The 20622-nt window shown below is 47.2% G+C and overlaps 1 protein-coding gene across 1 annotated transcript in view; it reads right to left on the bottom strand.

The window, feature by feature from the left end:
• Nucleotides 1–1764: 1764 nt before the first annotated feature.
• Usp22 (ubiquitin specific peptidase 22) overlaps nucleotides 1765–20622 on the bottom strand; it is a 24093-nt gene continuing 5235 nt past the window's right edge. The window contains exons 3-13 of the mRNA XM_031351319.1: nucleotides 19099–19212; nucleotides 15993–16094; nucleotides 15110–15279; nucleotides 11423–11570; nucleotides 10707–10812; nucleotides 9389–9547; nucleotides 8399–8525; nucleotides 7283–7374; nucleotides 5833–5895; nucleotides 5217–5366; nucleotides 1765–4500 (exon numbers count right to left, since the gene is read on the bottom strand). Of these exons, the coding sequence (XP_031207179.1) occupies nucleotides 4458–4500; nucleotides 5217–5366; nucleotides 5833–5895; nucleotides 7283–7374; nucleotides 8399–8525; nucleotides 9389–9547; nucleotides 10707–10812; nucleotides 11423–11570; nucleotides 15110–15279; nucleotides 15993–16094; nucleotides 19099–19212 (1274 nt within the window). The 3' untranslated portion in view covers nucleotides 1765–4457. The remainder of the gene's footprint in view (nucleotides 4501–5216; nucleotides 5367–5832; nucleotides 5896–7282; nucleotides 7375–8398; nucleotides 8526–9388; nucleotides 9548–10706; nucleotides 10813–11422; nucleotides 11571–15109; nucleotides 15280–15992; nucleotides 16095–19098; nucleotides 19213–20622) is intronic.

Below are 20622 nucleotides of genomic sequence, written 5' to 3' on the forward strand. Positions count from 1 at the left end.
TAAAACCTTTTGAGTAGGGAGAATCCTAGCACAGAACTTGAGATTCCTTAGCAAAGCAAACAGACGTTACAAAACAAGTAGACACTCCCTTATCAGAAATAGCTTCTGACTACCTGGGACTCAGTGGTACTGGAGGCATGTCAGATGCCAGGTGAGCCAATCAGGTCATCCCACAATCAAACAAGCCTTCTGAGCACTTAGCCATAAGGTGCACCTGAAGCAGCCGCCCACCACCTCAGACCCAGGCCTAAGACACCAGCTCTGGTCCATCCAGAAGAGGCTGCCCAAGCAGGTGGCGTCCTTTCCATATTAACACTGCTCTCCTTGAGTGACCAGATGCCCATAGAAGGAAAAGCGGTCTGTCTCCTGATGGATCTCCATGGGGGGCGGGGGGACGGGGACGCTGCTGGGAATGACTGGCTGCAGCCCCGCCTCTCTCACTGTTTTGCTGGTGGGATCTGTGACTGGAGTTCTCAAGCCTGGGTCTATTGAGATTCCAAAGATAATCAAAGCAAGCAGCACTCTGTAGTGTGCTTAGAGGTCACAGCTACACATCATTCTATCAGCTCTGCATCTGCCTGGCAGAGGATGGTGGCCAGACTTACACAAAACTGCTAAAGGGAAAGGATGGGGATGTCTATGGCAGGCTTCTACTGTTAACCAGAAACCATTGCATGCTTGCCCCTCACAAGCCAGTACGGCAAGAGGTTCCAAGGTGATTATGAAATCTGCTCAGTATTAGGCTTACAAATGAAGTCACAGACTTGTTATTTCCCATCTTAGAAAATACATTTAACGGGCTTTTTAAAAGTATATTTTTATTTTATGTTTATTGGTGTTTTGCCCACACATACGTCAGTATGAGGATGTCAGAAACCCTGCAACTGGAGTTACTGCTGTGAGCTGCCATGTGGGTGCTGGAAACTGAACTGCAGGTCCCCTGAAAGAGTAGCCAGTGCTCTTTAACCACTGAGCCATTTCTCCAGCCACACCTTTTTTTTGGGGGGGGGGCACAAGGCTAGGGATTGAACCCACATTACGAATACTAATGCACGTGCTGTCCCTCTGAGCTACACCCACAACACTTTGAGTGGTTCTTAACCTGAAGGTCTTAGGCCTCGAGGGTGGAAGAAGTTCTAATTCCATGACAGTGCCACACAGTGGGCAAGCTGTGGGTTCCACGGGGCATAGTTCTCTGGACTATTTCCATATAAAGTCATCTAAAACAGGAGAGCCAGAATTTCAGATTTAAGTAGCTTCCGAGACAAGGGTCTGATCCAGCCAAGTGAGGAGCTGACTTGCTTACTCTGGAGTGGGGAAGGGGCATCCCAGCATCTGCCGAGGACGTCCCCAGAGGACCTGGCTACTGAGTGTCGCTACCTTGCTTATCATGCTCCTGCCCACAGAAGGAAGAGGACCACTTTGCCTTTGTCTTTTGAGCCAAGGTCTTGCTGTGTAACCCTGGCTGACTGGAACTTGCTATGCAGACCAGAGAGATCTGTCTGCCTTGATTAATGTGCGGCTTCCATGCCCACCTGGCAGGGAGGAGGTGGAAACAGCTGATACATTGCAGAGCAGAGACTATTGTGTGGCCTCCATGCCCACCTGGCAGGAAGGAGGTGGAAACAGCTTATATACTGCAGAGCAGGTGGAGTGCAGGACATCCCTACCCATAGGGAACCCATAGCTAGCCCACCCTACCACTCTGCCTGCTGCTACCCACATTTTGGCTGTCTGTGTCAGTAACGAGGTTAAACAGTCAGGTTTCAGAATAAAATGCAGCTTTATTATGATATAGGAAAGACTAAAAGCCATTAGGGAGGAGTCAAATAGCCCCTCAAAATGACAAGGGAAAGAAAAGTGACATAAATGTCTTGGTAATAAAACTTCTAACCACAGTACAATCATTGGATTTTTTTCCTCTCACGATTTTTTATTTCAAAGCTATAATAAATGAAACAAGCCACTTGTCAAAAAGAACAATGTTTTTTACACAAGGAAAAAAAGCATACACACTGAGCCAAATACAACAGCACTCAGGTTCACATGGTGTGGGACATTCAGGTAGTGCCCAGCTTGAAGGGGGACTTCTGGGATGAAGAGAGGAACCACAGATCCCATCCTAACACCTCAATCTCTCATTGAGGACATTTGAAGAGAGCTACTTTACTTTCCTGTGAAGCTGGCGCCAGCGATCTATGGAAGAGGTCTGCTCACTGCTCTAGACCAGGGGTGGGCAATGCAGCCTGTGGTGAGATGCACTTCTGTGACCATCTGAGCACATATACTAGGTGGTTCTTGGATGGGAAACCCTTTTCCTGCCTTGCTATCCAGAGGCGGAACTAAAGGAACTTCCCAAGCCCACTGCTCAAATATGCTGTTCTTAGTCGTCCACACATGCCTGTCTAGTAGAGACATCATGCTGAGGACCCCAGGACAGAGAGGTAGGGCCAGATGGATGTGTGGCAGTCATGAAGTTGGTTGACCTTGTCACAGGTACAGAGTGAAGTGTTTAGAATGTTAAAGCCACGGTGAAGGAAGGGAATGCTTTTGGATCTAAAGGTTAACGTCACAATGACAGAAAACAGCTGCTGTCCTCCTTAGTACCCCAAATACAGGAAAAAGTGGGCTGTGTGCTGTGGGGACAGAGGAGGCAGGCCTGGCCAGCACACCTGCTCATCGCCCCTGCTCTGGATGTCCCATCCACTGGAGTGTCAAGAAGGCAGACCTTCAGGAAGCTTGGGACTTTGGTTCCCATAGGCAACTGAAGTCTGAACTGTGGACTTATTCACAAATACAATGTGCTGCCCCAAAGGCATCTCCACAGCAGAGTCCTACAGTCATGGGTCCATGTCTGAGAATTTAGGCTCAGTCACACTCAAAACATGCTTCAAGTCTGTTCTTTACTTTAAATGCAGAAATAGAAACACACCAAAGAACAGGGCAAGTGTCACCACACAACAGAGCTTTTGCTGCCCTTGACTTTGGGTGATTTTCACACTGATTGAGCAGTGGTCACTTAGTTCTGCCACAGCTACCTCATTCCATCACAATTAGCTAGGCAAGGAGCTGGGCTGGACCCTGTACTGCTCTAATATAGCCTGTAAGTGAAAAAAAAAAATCTTATCTTCATATAGTAAAAAAAAAAAAAACAAAAAAACTGTACACATAATTTTATGTAATTTAAATCACAGCCATACTTGTTATGCAAACCTGCTATGGACCTATAGTTCAGAGCCTGGCTCTTAGGAAATACTTGCCCGTCCTGAAACTCCTGGGGTGAGTACCAACAGGCTCCTGGGCAAGCACCACTGAGAAGGCAGTGGTGGAAGGAGAAACACCAAGACCCTAGATTTCAGTTTCTTAGAAGTGGACAACCTAGGCCTTGTCCAAAGATACATGCAAAATATCTTACAATAAACTTCACGACTGACCCTGCCAGCAGAACTGGTGATGGAATCTTCTTATTCTGGCTGTAACTGAAACTATAGTGAACACAGAACAGACGCAAGTGGGTGGCACTATGCAATGCAGTCTCCACCTGGACCACTCAGCTTCAAATCTCACGCAGCCGCTAAACCTCCCTGGGCAGGCAAAAAGACCAGAGATAAGAAGAAACATGGGAAGATTGGGTCAATGGAACCACCAAGGAATCTACCGCAAAGATACCAGGGACCCTGATCTCCACTGCCTGGCCACCAGCTAACTGTGCGGGAAGGAAGGCAGGGCACAGGGCAAGGAAACGACACTGATCAAAAAAGCAAGACACTCCCAGAAGAAAGAGAATCATCTAAAATTCCATATAAACTCAATAATCATTCACTTCACTACTATCACGTTTATGAAATTCACCAGTGTGGAAAAAGAGCAATGGGGTAGAGGTAAGAAGATGCCTATTTCTAGAAAACAAAGGGGACCTCTGAGCTGATGTTTCTACATGCAGTTGATGTTAAGTTATCTGAAGGACAGATGTCTTTGTAACCTGTGGGTGGCCTTAACCTGGGCCCAGGGGCTATCTTACAATTTTAGAAAGAAGAGACACACCCTCTGCCCTTCATGCCAGAGGGCTGCTGCAAGCACTCTGCCCTCTGGCATCATCTTTGCCCACTCTACAGCTTTCATGGGCTCATTTTCAAGGAGGCAGGTGCTTTTTAAACCCATGTGGGATAGCAGGGTGAAGTAACAGGCAGAGGCTGGTCTGCCCTGAAGACATTCATCCCCAGCCTACAAGGTTAAAAAGTTAGGTGCTGGTGAGGCAGCTCTTTCCACCAAGGGTGCACTCCACTCAGCTCTCACAGCCCACCCCACCTGACACATCCAGTGCAGGAGGCCATGTGTGAGGCTCGCCTGCACAGGAGGAACACCATGGTGTGCTGATGTGGGGGGAGCAGGGATCATGTCGGGAATCTTGCCACCTTGTTCTCTCTCTCTTTCTTTCTGGCCAGCAAGGCAGGCGGTTACTCGTATTCCAGGAACTGCTTGTGATAGAAGAGTAGGTACCTGTGGAGGCAAAGGGAAAGTAGGTTTAGTCCTACCTTCCAAGATAGCCAGTCAAGAATGGCTCACATGCCTGAAGTTTTGAATAGCTACTGTGGCCCCTCAAGCAAGAAAGACGCTGCCTGACTCCTCCCGCCCAATCTGACCCCCATGCTTACTAGGGAGTGGGTCACTGCAGCCCTGGTGACTTCCTGTAGGTACTACCTCTCCTATTCAGTGGTGCTATCCTCATGCAGCTTCCCTGTCTCCTCAACCCCAACCCCTGCCCAATAGCGCACTCTTCTCTTTGACTCCTCTCCTGGGGATCCCAGGGCCCAGAGCCTCACACACACTAACCCCATCTGTGGCAGGTGCTCTACCTTGTCCCCAGGCCGAGAATCCTAAGGAAGCTCAGGGCAAAAGATGGATCACAAGTGACAAAAGCAGCAGAGAAGTCGATCCAGAACCACTGCACAGCATAATCATGTGGACAAATGCTGACCACAGCAGTCTCTGATTTAGAGGTGCAACTCTGTTCAGCAACACTCCCACCCTATAATCATGACCTACAAGCAACTTCTATCCAAGGAACCACTTGTCCCTTCAGCAACAAAGCCAAACTAAACCAAGGTGAATATGCATATTGTGGCAGATGCAGACAGCCACTGGCTTTGGTCAGACAGGAGGGATGGATAAGCACCAACAGCACAGGGTTCCTCCAGCCCCACCTCCAGACATACCCTTCACTGTCTAGCACATCTTTGATGCTGGCCTTGGTGATGATGGCATCATCACACTTGAACCACTGGTCTTTGTGCTGCCGGATGAAGCTGGTATAGTGGCCACTCTCCAAGGTCCCTTGATGGTTAACGACAGCAAACAAGGAATACCTGGTATGAAAGGAGAGGACAGCTGAATTATGGTCTGCTGAACTGGCAGAATACCTCCAAACTAAAGCAGAATAGGCTGGCTGCAGAGCTGGGAGAACCAAGTCTGCATCATGCAGCTCTGGCCCAGCAAAGACAATTCCTAGAACCACAGCGAAGGCAAATGATGGCAGCAGTGACTACCACAGTGGTAGTAACTACTTTAGTCGGTGTCATCTGCCTGGTCTACCAACAGCAAGAGAAACGGAGCCAGAGGGAGCAGGTTCATTATGCTGAGCTCCCAAGCAGACCCTCAGCAGGCCTCTACAGTGGGGCTGCCACCAGGAGGGAGACTGTTCAGAGGGAAAGGACAGATGAGTGGCCTGAGAAATGGGAGCTGAGCATGTGCCTTTCCCTACATGCCATGGGCAGAGACCTGTACAACCACCATGCCAGCTCGCCCTGTCCCAGGCCCTGCAACCCCACATACTTGTTGTCATTGTTGAGACTGTCCAGGGGCTGCTGGTACTGCCCATTCATCCTGCTCTCTTTGCTGTAAGAACAGTAATAAAGCGTAATTACCACCTCCCCACAGACACAGGCTCTGACAACAGCATTAACCAATATGAAGGTGTATCCCATCAAACCAATTTCCTTTGGCAGACTGCCCCCATGTGGTGATGAGATATCTAGTTTGGACTGGCGCTCCCTGGCCTCCTAGTGTTGGTGGTTCCTGCACCTTCCCATACCCCCATCCCCATGGACACTGAAGTCACTTGCTGCCCAGGGGCTTCTGATACTGGTTTGTGAAGAGTTTTGTTTGTAACATACCAAATGAAAGGCTATGTGTAAGTTAGCCCCACATACACCCTTAAAAGAGCATAAGGGATCTGAAGTAGCTTACTAACAGGCTGGGTAGAATGGGAGGAGGGACTGAACAGGAAATACCAAGTTTTAAACTAGTTTGGTGTGTTTACCTACATCCAAAATAAGCAGAAGACAGCAAGTCCCATGAGACCTTGATATCAGCAACAATGTCACTCCATCCCTAGATATGTGAATACCCGATTTTCCAAAGAGATAACTCTGAAAGTCTATGATACCATTTAAGTCAGTGACCCATGAACCCAGGACCATAGCTACAAGGAAGGGCATCAATGGCTACTAATAAGAAGCCTGCTCAGGACAGTATAGTGGGCTGAGGTGTGGCTTCTGAGGTGGACTGCCTGCATCTTGAGCCCCCAGAATTGCAAATGTGACCATTTAGAAAACCTGTACGGATGGATAGATGGGATAGAGAGTGTTGACATGAGGCCGTCCAGACAGCTCTACCCTTAACCACTAATAACTGGAAACAAACCAATGCCTGAGACACAGATTCAGGAAGGGCAGGTCTTGGCCCAGGGTAGTAACAGACAGACAAGGGCCCAGAGCATCCAGGAGCTAGATGAGTCTAGGAGGGAAACCTGTCAGGATCCTTCTCACCAAGTTTCATATTTCTGGCTTCTATTACTGCGAGAAAATAAATTTCTATTGTTTTAAGCCACCACACTTACAGCTCCCAGCTACAGACAGCAAACTAAAGACATTAGCAAGCACTGTAGTTTTTAGAGGGTTGAATGTGATGTAGTCTATGATATACAGGATTTGATCTCAAAGAAGTGAATCAACCTTGCTTATCTGTATTTCAAAGTCTGTCTCCATCAACCAAAAAGTGTCACATGTGGTATGCCTGTAACCTTATCTTGATGGCCAAGTCTGAAAGTTGATAAGTGATGAGGGATGTAGAGTACAAATGGGCAACCCACCACGGGGTAAGTCCTGGGGCAGCAGTGAGGCCTAGACAGCTGTCATTACCGTGTCTAAAGGCTGGCACTGGGCGAGCACCCACCAGACAACTTGGCTCCCCACCCAGACACAGGGGCACCAAACCTTTCTACCTGGAGGCCATAAAGGGTGTCATGTCCAATTCCAGGGGAAAAGACACATATGTGGTGATCTTCCGCCGAAGTTTGGCTGAGTGTTCAAATCGCTGCAGAGATAAGGGATTGGGGGAGAGTGAGCAGATTGAGCAACATCCAGGCAACCAAGCCTCGAGGCCCAGCAAACAGCTTCTACTTTCCTGACTGGTTTTCCTGACTCTCAAGCCTACTCAGGCTGCCACACACTGCAGGACCCTCCTGTTTCCTCCTCCTACATGCTGGGATTACAGTTTTAGACTACCAAGCACAAACTGATTTCTCACATTGTTAAAGAATAGGAAACGAATCATATGTAGCCTTTAAAGAATCAAACACTAGCGCTGGCTACTCTACCAGAGGACCTTGCTTTGATTCCCAGCATACATACTGGCTCATGTAATGCCAGTCCTCAAGGATCTGACACCCTCTTCTGGCTTCTGTGGATACCAGGTACACATATGGTGCACAGTTATACATGCAGGCAAAACAACCATACACAACAACACCAGATGCAAGTTCCTACTGCCTACCACCTGGCCTTTCCTACAAAGGACCTGCTGACTCTAGACTAGACTCCAACTGGAGTTTGTTTTCTGGATCTTTCTCAGTTCTGGGGTGGAACTGAGAGTCTTGTGCATGTTAGACAGGAGCTCTACCACTGACTCACACCTCCTAGCCCAGGCTTGGGTCTGGGTCTGTTTTTAAGTGAAATAGAAAGTTAAAAGAGAAGTTGGGAAGATGGCTTAGCAGTTAAGAGTGCTTGCTGTACAAGCCTGAGCCCTTTAGTCCATATCCCTAGCAACCACATGAAATGCCAGAAGTGGGCCTGGAACCCCAGCGCCATGGGAGGTACAGAAGCAAGGATCACTGGGCTCGCCAACTCAAGCCTGATTCCAGGTTCAGTGAGGAACCATGTCTCCGTGCAGTAGGGTGGTGTATTACAGTGCAGGCCATCTGATGTCTCCTCCGGCCTACACTGGCAGAAGGAAAGTGCAGGAGCAGTCCTGCTTCCTGGGGCTGGTGCACTGGTGAGCTTGAGGCCATGCTGCAGGCCAATGTGAGGCTGCCCCATGGCTGGCTTTCTGGGACACTCACTTTGAGATGGAAACAGGCCACAATGGGCAGTTTCTTCATGGTGAGTTGCTTTGTGGACTCTTGGTAGCTATGGCAACCGCTACACTTGATCTTGGCACTGCTTCCTAAGTGCTCTGGTCTGGTAAATCTACAAGGCATTAAAAAAAAAACATGCTTTTATTAAAAATAAATAAACAAACATGGAGGGGGAAAAATAAAAGACATGGAAAAAAGGGAACAGATCATTTTACCACTCAAAGTTCACCAGTAGTTAAAGGTGTCATATTTTACAACAACACAAACAGGAAGTCTGTGTTCATCTTTTCCTGATTCTTTTAAGCTTGTCTTAGTGTATGTATGTGTATGTGTGTACATATACACAAATATAAGAGTACTAATGAAAGGTCTGGGGAAATGGTGATAATTTTTTTAACTTCCAGCAACACAACCTGTCTCAGAATGGAGCACATAGCCACAAAGCTACACACAAATGACTCAATAAACAATTGGTGCATCACCCACAGGCCACCTGTCAGCACTGGAATGGTATGATCTATGCCCAAACACAATTCTCTGGGCTGCCAGAGATCAAGGAGTGGAAAGAGACTATTCCGCAGTAATACGATGTGAGGTTCCACTCACAAACCTCCCTGAGAATCTAGAGGAAGCTAGACTTGAACTACTGAGGAGCAGGTGTGGGTTGTGGATTTAGATGAAGGCATAGCTAGAAAGGACTGTGACGCTCCTGCCTCCACCAGCCTCAGCGACTGCTGTGACATGGACACCTGTCCACTCCTCTGTGCTCTGGAGTGTCACGGTGGAGGACTGGTGAAGGTACCAGGATCATCATGTCACCTTATAGCTGTAGAAAACCTACAATGATCCGCTAATTTTCTTTGTCACTTTTTTCTTCTTGTTTTTTTTTTCCCCCAATAATTTAAAGATCAAATCATGCTTTAAACTAGAAGGAAGAGATGGTATTCCGAACTAACCCTGCAGGATGTGTCTCACCTTCGCAGGCAGTCTGTGAGAGTGGTGGTCCCGGATGCATGGCTCTCCCCATTAACCACACTGCCCTCGCTCCCTGGGCTCAAGGGCCAGAATGGAGTAGAAGAACCAGGCAGGTCTAAACTGATGTCCCAGAAGGGGTCTATGGTGGTGGAGACCCCACTGCAGGGAAAGAGGAAAACACATGAGAACATATGAGGACCGAAGCCTATTGCGATCTCTGAGGCAGTCCATCTGTTCACAGGGTACCTCAGGATAAAACAGGGGTATCCAAAGTCATGACTTTGTTTGAAAAGTTTTGCAAAGTATAAAGTCCTGAGCTACAATCAGAACTCTGTGTTCTAGGATCCACCTCACAACAGGAACTGCAGAAACACTGCCCAGAAACTAGGTGCCCTGAATGGGCACAGACAGAGAGACCTCCATGCACAAGAATGGGCAGGCCAAACATGGCAGCCCCACAAACAAGCCTGCTGTGTTTAACAAGGCTGACTCCTGCCAGGAAGCTTAGTTACAATATTTAAAAAGAGGAAACGCAGAATAAGAAATTGACTAAACAAGGACTGAAATTGAGACCACCTCTTGCTAACATACAAGGGCAGAGAGGGAGGAACTCTACGTTACTCGAAGACAAGGCGTCAAAGGAGCACCTTGGTCCTGAACCCTGTTCAAACAGCAGGTGGGCACTGAGGGACTGTGGCCAAAAACAACAGCGTAAAGGGTGAGCCAGAGGAGCAAGGCCAAGGTACAGCACGGGGGAGGGGCTGCTCTAGCCACTGCCAAAGGATCCTTTCTGCTTCTGAAGACTTTTGCTTCTGAAGAAGAAAGCTCTAAGCAATGGGAACACCTGGAAAGAACTGCAACTTTATGTCAGCAAATGGAAAAAGAGCCGACTCACACGTTGGACCACAGAAGCCAACGACCTGCCACCTGCACGGGCTATTTTGCTTTGGGTCTTGGCCTTGACTCTAAGGAAAGCAGAGAAATGTGTATGAAGCTGCTGAGGACATCCTGCTGAGTGCCACAGCAAAACTCTGCAGGCCACTAAGGGGAAGAGGAGCCAGCAGACTCAGGCAATTTGTCCATTTCTTGTGTCTTTTCTACCAGAGGTATTTTATCTCAAATGATCAGAGCACAGCTGTTGACATGAAACTAGTATAGGCACTCCACCATGAGCACCACAGAACTCAAGGAACCTTTCTCAAGGTGGGGCTGAGCTTTAGGCTCCAAGCCCACACAACACTCAGCCTTGATGACTGGGAAGTGGGGCAGGAAGTGCTCTGGCAAACTGACACTCACAGTGGCTGGTGGGAGCACTTACTGGCAGACTTGGCATGTAACATCAGACTGGAGCCCACCCGTAAAGATCTGGTCGATGATGCAATTGCAGTGGTTAGGGTTGTTGGCTTTTTTCCCGTTGTCATCACCTGAGGAACAAGATGTGCAGTTACCATTAGTAATGTCACCAAGACAGTACAAAGTAGCCAGCAAGTCCACACCCACCCAGCAGAGGCAGGAGGACAGCTGGAGGACCAACACTCTATGAAGAGTGAAGGCATTCATTTCACGAGAAATCTCTCTGGTGGTGAGGGTTGGGGAGGAGGTGGTGGTATGTCATTTTTTCCTTGTCTTTTTTTGTTCCTGACAAGGTAAGGTATTTCTCTGGGTGACCTTCAACTGCCTCTTGGTTGCCGGGACTGTAGGTGTGTACGCCAGCACATTGACTCTGGGATCTTTACTCTTGTACAGAGGTTCCCACCTGTAATCCCAGCACTCAGGAGACTGAGACAAGAGGACCACTGCTTTAGGCCAGTGTGAGCTACAGTGAGACGATGCTTCCCAAAATACCCCAAATCAATCAATACTAACAAACTATGGAAGACTCCTTGGAAGCAACCATGCAGTTTTCCCAACCGGAAACAGAGCCTGATTATATTGACTATGCAAGACAATCTGATGCACAGCAGCCTTGCCCTGGACCATTTCTAAGGAAACTCCCGCCTGCCTCGCCTAGCAGGGAGATGGTGGCAGGCCCACCTTTGCAGTGCCGGTGGAGGACGTCCAGGGCTGCAATGAGGAACTCATGTGCGTCCTGCTGCTCATAACCCGCCAGGTGCCGGGCGTGCGTCCACACCAGGTGTAGCAGCTTGTACGGAATGTGTGGGGAGCGGTGCCCCGAGTAAAACTGTTTAGAGAGAAGGAAAGGGACAATAGGACACCCGCCAGTCTTCATCACACAAAACATCACAGCTGCACAGACTGGGTAGGACTAGTTTGATCAAATGGACTTGCCTTCCTTTTTACAAACTGGATTATTACGTGGGCTCACTTTCCTCCACTTTATTTCCACTGATAAGCCCACACAACAAACAGCAAATTTAAGTGGCTTATTCTATACAATGTTTGCCTCACAAAACACCTGCCCATCCTGCTGGGATGGTGTTTGACTGCAGGCCACTGGGGCCAGCTGCAATGGGGCCAGTGAACAAGTTCCTGGGAGCACAGGGAGGACAAACTGCAGGTGGCTTAGGTATTGCAGAGCTCAGGGAGCCAGGCAGTAGTCTACTGCTGAGATACTAGACTGAGAGGCTCACTTCCACGTCACGCTTCCTGCAGTGAAGAGCCCAGGGAGCCCTGCTTGGTTAGGCACCTAAGGCCCGCTGATGTGAGAGCCACTGTGTGCTCGAGCCTACTCTTCACATAGCTGCTGACATTTACTTATTCACTTTAGTTTTCTCAAGTGGCACTCAAGCTAGATCTCATGTATGACTGGGTGAGAAGAGTTGAATGTTTCAGTGTTTGGAATACTTGTAAAGCCATTACCGAATCCAGCAATCTGAAAATGCTCATGTGCTCAGAAGTTGTAGGTCACAGAAAATCCGGAGTTCAGATTTTTCAGGGCAAGGATGGGGAACCTGTACTAGCATCTCTTCCTCCAGGCCTCCCTGTTGCTTTTTATCATTAATTTGTGTATATACACACTCCCTAAACTCTCAAGGAATGGGATATTCCTGATTCCTCACCCAACTGATGTTGCTGCTTTGTAAATGGCTGCCAGTACCAATCTGTCACCAAAGTAAACAGCTATCAAGTGAGTGAGTCTCCTGAGCCTGTAAGCCCTTTTGCAACCTGAGAAAAACAAAGCTAACTCCTGGGCCATTTTGCAATGAGGGAATCAAACTCAGGGCCTCAGGTATACTAAGCAATAGGTCTACTGCTGAGCTTCATCCCAAGCCTGTCTGTAAACTGAGAATTCTAAGTTCATTCTTTAAGGGAACCTCATAGATCTCTTCTAAGGAAAGTGATCAACGGCATAGTAACACCAAGAACCAACCAGATACCCATTTATACAGAATGCGTTTCCTAAGTTCATCATTATTATACCAGGGCTTCTTTTGCCTGAGAAGCCACTTCTTGGAAACGCACAGTACAAAACTAAGTACATTTAAAGTCATTCTAGAAATGGGAAAATTCTGTTTTAACCCCAAGTCCTTTAAAAAAAAAACAAACTCTGAAACTCAGTTCAGCAATTCAAACAGCAATTTTTCAAACCAAATACTCAAGATCACAATCTAGAGATATATGAAGACATATTTACATGTTGAGAAATGGCAGGAAAATACTCAGTGCCTTTGTTTTCTAAAATGGCATCATCATGTTTCTGTAAGAGCAGGAGACTGCTTGGACACTGGGGCGTCTCAGGCAGCACTTACTGGCACTGGCACATGGAACAAAGTGATTTGTTGTGTGTTAAAACCAAGCCTGTGGTGAGGTCACACAAAAGAATCCTGGCAGTGTTGCTGCGATGGACACTCCAGAGCCAGCAGCGCCTGCTGGACCTGAAGCTCTCCCTGTTGTTGGGCTTTCAGTCAGGGTTTAGGTTTGGTGATAGCCACCGTTCCTGTCAGGACCCGTAAAGCTGGGTATTACACTAATCCAGAGTTGCAGATGAACTATTTTCATGTATTAGACACAGAAACTCAGTGAAACTCAATATAGTCTGAAGGTAATTTATGAAGTGTGTGCTGACCAGGGCGGGTATGGAATTCTCTACCTGTGTGTGATATCACATTGGTGACCACAGTCTTGGAATGTGTAACATTTTGGGTTTTGTTTATCAGATGAAAGATGTTCAACTTCCACTAGCAATGAACAGCTAGAGCCCAGAACTGAGCAGCAGTCACACAAACTAAAGCCACAAAGTTCTTGTTGCAGTAGACTGTTTAATACTGCATACTGAAAACCAAGATCAGCAACTTTACCAAGTTAAGTTAAAAACTGGAAACCACGCCACAGTATCTGACCCAGGCCCCCACTAACTGCACTATGACCACTATATAAGTTCTTTGGCAAGAGAGAGCCCACATGGACGCTGAGGTTCCACACCAAGGAGACACAGACAAACCTAGCAGGGATGGTGGAATATCGCACATACACAACACATGGGAAATGTGCTTCACAACCATCCATATCACATGCATGGGAATGGGAACTCTGGGGACAAAAACCCGTGTGACACATTTGTCAACTCACATAACTATATACTAGAATGTTTTACTGGGTGCAAATTACTAAGTCTAAGTTTAAAAAAATAATCCAAGAGAGATGCTTTAGTCACATGGTAACTAGCTGTTTGCCCCAGGGACAGTGAAGCCCAGGACTGACTTCTCAGCATACTTTCTCTTACCCTGCAGCTTTGGCAGTTTTACCTGTCTGCTCACTACCATAGCTCCACTCACCAGCAACGCAGGGGTCAGTAATAACCTGGACTAGGGCAAAAATTGGCAACCTTGGTCTGAAAGGGCCAGCTCAGTCATCTCAGTTGCAAAGCCCCTGTGTAACTTGTCCACTGCTCAACTCTGGGCTGTGGCATAAGCAGGCCAGACAACACTTGATCAAAGATGCCTGGATGCAGACTGGTAAAAGACCACTGAAAGAAATGAGGTCTGTCTGCTCGTTTCTGTGCACGGCAGGGGTCACCCTATTTCTGGGATGGGAAAAGGAAGTTATTTTAGTTCTAATACCCAGCCTGAGTCTACTTAGATGGTAGGTAGGTCCTGAGATCAAGCCTGAGCAGGTCCCACCCTTGAGCAAGAGGACAGGCATCAACAGGTACAACACAAGTGTAGCTATGATTATATCAAGGACTCAGCCTCAGCACTGTCTCTGTGCTTCCAGTCTGCAGGGCAGAAGCCTTTGACAAAACACACTTGGGAAGGTGCTCATCTGCAGATTTCTTCAATGCATGTGGCAGACAACAGGACTTTTTTTTTTTTTTTTTTTTTTTTTTTTTTTTTTTTTTTTTTTTGATTTTTCGAGACAGGGTTTCTCTTTATAGCCCTGGCTGTCCTGGAACTCACTATGTAGACCAGGCTGGCCTCGAACTAAGAAATCCGCCTGTCTCTGCCTCCCAAGTGCTGGGATTAAAGGCGTGCGCCACCACCGCCCGGCTTACAACAGGACTCTTGAGACAAACGCCATCCACAAGTTGACTCTGCCACACTGCCACTTTAAGGGCTCCTCTCCTAGGTGAACAGTATGCCTCCAAACACCAAGCTAACAACCCATCTCTAACAATCCCTTTGTAAAAGCCTTGTCTTCTACAGTATAGTCACACAGTGGAAAATAATTAGGCTAGGTTTTCATCAATTCTATTTCACATCTTTTTAAAGAGGGGAAAAGGCAGTTGTATGGCTGTCCCACCCCAGCAGCAGCTGCACTCACCTCCTGGAAGAGAGAGGACATCTCACAGACCAGGCAGGAGCTAGGGCTCTGCATCTCACAGCGGTGCCTATCTGACAGAAAGAAGTCTCTCAGAAGCGGTGTGTGGGTCAGCGCCTGCACGATGCAGTTCATGAAACATGTGTTCCCCAGGTTGATCAGTCCACGCAGACCTGGACGGAAAGTCATCGAGAACACGGTCACCTGTGCACTGAGCTCAGACCAGCTCCACGACCAGTCACTGTCTTCAGAATAGGAAAGTGTCGTGCTCACTAATCTCTAGTGGACTGCGGAACACTCGTCGCCACTGCCCCCTCCACTTGGTCCTTATGCCATCACAAATGCATTTGCTATGAAAACAGGTAGGTCAAAACGGAGCCTCCTCTAACATAGCAAAGTGTTTTCCAAACAAGCCCTAAAATATACTTCCTTCTTTTTAGAAGGCATGGTCAGCATGAGGGGTGAGTTAGGTAGGGTGTGTGTGTGTGTGTGTGCACGTATTCACACAACTTTTAATCTTAGCACTTAGGAGGCAGAGGCAGATGGATCTCAGGACTCAAGACCATCCTGGTCTATAGAGTTCCCGTAGGTGGGGGAAGAGATAGTAAACACCCTCACTCACTGGCATGTCACCTCTCCATGAAGAGCTGATTTGACTTGATACACTTGAGTCCCTTTAAATAGGCAAATAGATGCCAATTGGCTGGAAGGGACCATCTCCACTCATCTCTCTGCATCCATACCTACAGCAGCCCCTGAAGACCAAGTGCTTAAGCGCTAGATGCTTAACAAATCCAGGAGGGACTCTGTTAGGTGAGGCCTGCTGCCACTCTGGGAAAGAAGTGTAAGCAGGATGAGGCAGAGCGCCTGCACACCCCTCACCAACCTATGGTACAGTTGGAGGTGATCTTCCGCCTCTTTGGGTTGTGCTTCAGCAGCTCCAGCTCCCGTTTAGTTGGTTCCCAAGTTGAAAACTTCTCTCCAACACCTGAGGAGATGAAGAGCAGTCTCAGGGTCTTTAGCTAAGATCTCTTGTAAATAAAAGCTTTGATGACACACATCTGGAGACCTCAACTGAAAAACTGCTTCTATCAAATTTGCCTGGGAAGGTGGCCCTGGTGTGTATAAGAAAGACAGCGAGTGAGCCATGACCTTTCCTCCATGGCTTCTGCTTCAGTTCCTGCCCTGACTTTCCTACGTGACGGACTGTGGCCTGGAAGTGTAAGATGTGTTTGTCAGTGTTTTTATTCCCAGCAACAGAAAGCAAACTTAAAAGACACAGGGAGTTTCCAATAAAGAACAGCCAAGCATGGTGGTGGTCTACTCCCCCTGCACAGAGGCTCACTGGTCAAGTGGGACATACCAGACCACTGTTAATGCAGACAACTGTGAGCCTCTCTGGAAACTGAACAGGAAAAACCCAGGGAAACCCAGAAGAAAGAAAGAATAAAGCTTCGTAACACTTCTGTACCTGTGACTAAATATGTGACAGAAAGCACATGTAAGGACAGAGACAGAAACACAAACCTACGGTGCCACCAGAGCCACCAAGCACCTGCCAGGAGTGCAGGAGTCTAAGCCACCAGGGAAGCTTGGCTGCTCCATTCTCCATCTACTATCAGGACAACAATGCCTCTCCTATAAGGAACTGATAGGCTGTTTTTGATACTATGTTTTCCAGCATACTTTGGAGCTGAAAGTAAACCCCTAGTCAGGGATTATTCAGCAGCCATTCAGTTTGGACGACACTGGTTTGGAAACACTGGGCTAAGCCAGGTTCTCCAACATGTCCTCAAAGTGAGTTGTGCTTCCTTCCTGACCCCGGCAGAGCTCCACATAACCCACAGCCACAGTGTACTACCTAGCCAGGCTGATGCCCTGGGAATGAAGGAATGATGGAGGGCTCATCCACTAAATCAGATGCCTATCTGCACAAATGCAGTACTGGTGGGTTCTCCCTTGCTTCTTGTATCTCACTATCTCATCAAGTTCTACCACACCTGAAGGAAATGCAGGCTCACTGTGACAGACCTCCCATGTTAAGAACATTATAGAGATACAACTCAAAATGCTTCTAAATCATACGTATTATAGCACATGCTTTTAATCCCAGCACTTGGGAGGCAGAAGCAGGTGGACTTCTGAGTTCGAGGCCAGCCTGGTCTACAGAGTGAATTCCAGGACAGCCAGGGCTACACAGAGAAACCCGGTCTCGGAAAAACAAAAACAAAAAACCAAAAAAACTGTCATTCCATTGGGAAGATAGCTTACTGGCTAATGTGCTTGCTATGTAAGCATGACAACCCACGTAAGGATCCCAGCACCGAGGTAGAAGCCACGCACAACAGCATGTGCTTGTGATCTGCCAGAGTCAGCCCAATCCTCAGGCTCACTGCTAAGACGGTCTGGTTGAAATGCTGTGTTCCAGATTCAGTAAGAGATTCTGACTGTACATGTATGGTGGGGAGTGACAGAACACTGGATGTTGACGGGAGGATGTGCACAATGACAACCCGGCAAAATGTAAAACTCCGTTCATTATAATTTCTTCACTATGGGCTTATACAGCTGTTAAATATGAGATTTTATTAACAAAGGCTACAGTGCATATAAAGTTGTAAAGGTATTTGTTAAAGATCTTTGTGCAACAGTTATTATGATGTGAGTTTTCTTTTTATGATGGATGAACAGAAGATCCCAACCTCTGCAAACAGAAACATTCAAGGAACTGGATGACTTCCACATATGTAGCGAAGTGAAGGATTATCTTACTATTCTAAACTTTACCAAGGAGAGACATAATAGTTTGTACTTAAGGAGTAATTACATTGTTACCATATGCTTTTACCTAGCATTCAAAGTTTCTAAGTGGTTTTTTTACTATATAAAATGTAAATTCAGGAACCAGAAGTTGTAAGACTGTGTAGCGGTGAATTGTTAATCCCCTCTTCGCTCCGCACTTCTAGGACACACTCCCGTCTGGTATTTCCAAGTTAACACTTTGTAAATCTGTATTTTACCCTTGCTACCCTGCTTCCTTCTGGGCAGCCCTCCCATGGGGCCGCTTTCCCTTCGGCCCTACATTTCAGCGTCTCACCTCCCAATCCTATGCCCCCTCATGGCCAAATTCCATGTTCCTCACCCCTGTGGGTTTTTTAACCCAGAAATCCTAAAAGTGCCACCTTTCTTACCCTGCCCAGCCATTGGCCAATGGCAACTTTATTTCCCAATCAGAGCCAACTGGGCGCAGGCTTCCCTTAGCCTACGTGCAAGACACTATAAACAGGTTTTTTGGGTAACACAATTAGCATGAGAACACAAGCCCCTACAGACTGACACTGTGTTAGAAGATACTTCTGCATGGTTTCTGGACTTTGCCTTACCTGAAGCACAAACTTATCTTGTGAATGCTAAGACAGGCTGTTTTTGTATGTATGAAAGACATAAAAAGAGGACAAACGTTCTAACGGTATTGTCACTGTGATGTATCTAACTCCACTGCCAAGAAGAGCTTGAATAATTCAGGCAGGGGCATATTTCAACAATTTTTCTTTCTTCCTTCTTAGTAGCGATAGGGTTCAAGCCATAGGCCTTATATATAGTAGGCAACAGCTCCACCATTGAGCTAGACACCTGGCCCAATATTTAGAATTTTCACATCAGCCCAGCAAGAGGCAATACAGTATCCCAATCTGCCAAGGTTGAGAACTAAGTAAGAAAAGGGAGGGATTGTAGCCTGTAGCAGACCTTCCATGGGGAGGATAGACAGCCTGGGCTATTGTGCTGGAAGAACCATCCATCCTCCCCTGAGAACCAATAACACACTTCAGCTAAATCTCTAAGCTTCCTGCAGTAGTTTTTGGTCTCACTCCTACAAGCTGGATGGCTGCCACAGGAGAGTTAGGGCTTGTTTTTCTCTCCTACCTGGCCCAAACCAGCTTCCACAACCACTTTGAGTCACCCAACCTTCTCTCTAAGCATGGTGAACGCACCTTGCAGCTTCCAAGCCTTTCGCTGCTCCTCTTTGGCAATGATTTCTATGTCTTTGTCATAGATGTAGTCCTGACACAAGAAGCAGTAAATACCTCCGTACATCAGGTCAATGGCTGTAGAGAGAGGAGGGAAAAGAACATAATTCAACCTGGCACGGCAAGATAGTTTGTCACACAGCTGAACTGAGAGCCACGTGTTCTAGACACCACCAGCCCAGAGTTACAAGAGCTCCAAGTTTGAGGGTTTATCCAGGGTGGGTGAAGTGTGCCTGCTGTCTCCAGAAGCTGCCCTGAGGGCTGATCGAGAATAAGACACACACCTGAGCCCTGCAAAATACTGATGTATGGATCAGGGCACTCTGCTTCAACTGGGCAAGCTCAGAACTCAAAACTAGGGCTAACCTACATCGACCATTTATTTTAGGTTCACAGGTGTTCCCAGCAACCTGACTGGAGAATGAAGCTTTGCTACACCCTGAATGGCTGGCAATCTCAGAGAGGCAACAGCTATTTGCTGTTTCCTCTCATATTGACTATATTGCTCTTTCTCCAGGGATAGGTGAAGTAGTAGCAACTGCTACTTTAAATTCACAAGAGCTGGCATTGCTGGGCCACAGGGATAATTCTAGGTGCCACTTTCTGAGGTGTTGCTAGACTCTGAAACAGGTATTCCACTAAAACAACAGCTTTCTGATTACAATGGAATAACTCTACAATAACAGAAAAACAAAACAAACAAAAAAATCCAAAAACCTGGAAAAGATGTAGATGGAACAGAAATATCCCCATTGAGGCAAAGGAGAAATCTCAGGAAAATTAGAAAATATTTCAAGAGAAATGAAAATTAAAACCTGCTAGGCATGGTGGTACACACCTTTAATCCCAACACCAGGGAGGCAGAGGCAGGTAGATCTCTGAATTCAAGGCCAGTATTGTCTACAAAGAGAGTTCTAGGATAGAGCTGTTACACAGGGAAACCCTACCTTGGGGAAAAAAAGGAAGGAAGGAAGGAAGGAAGGAAAGAAGGAATAAGCCTATCACACTAAAACTTCTGGACTTGGGGTGGGGGTAAAAACAGTGCTAAGATGGAAACTGGTGGCTGTACGTTACGTTAACCAAGAGCAAGCCAAGGGTGATGATGCATACCTAGAATCCCAGCACACTGAAGGCTGGCACAGGAGGATCCCACAAGGTATGGGGCCATCCTGAGTAATATGTGACAAGACAGTTACAAAGAACAAAACAAGAGCTGGTGAGATGGCTCAGTGGGTAAGAGCACTGACTGCTCTTCCAAAGGTCCTGAGTTCGGATCCCAGTAACCACATGGTGGCTCACAACCACCTGTAATGAGATCTGACGCCCTCTTCTGGTGTGTCTGAAGACAGCTACAGTGAATCACACTGGAGCGAGCAGGGCTGGCAGAGGTCCTGAGTTCAATTCCCAGCAGCCACACACGATAGCTCACAGCCATCTGTACTGCTACAGTGTCCTCATACCCATAAAATAAAATAAAAATAAAATAAA

Source organism: Mastomys coucha, unplaced genomic scaffold (genome assembly GCF_008632895.1).
Source record: "Mastomys coucha isolate ucsf_1 unplaced genomic scaffold, UCSF_Mcou_1 pScaffold5, whole genome shotgun sequence".
Taxonomy (NCBI): domain Eukaryota; kingdom Metazoa; phylum Chordata; class Mammalia; order Rodentia; family Muridae; genus Mastomys; species Mastomys coucha.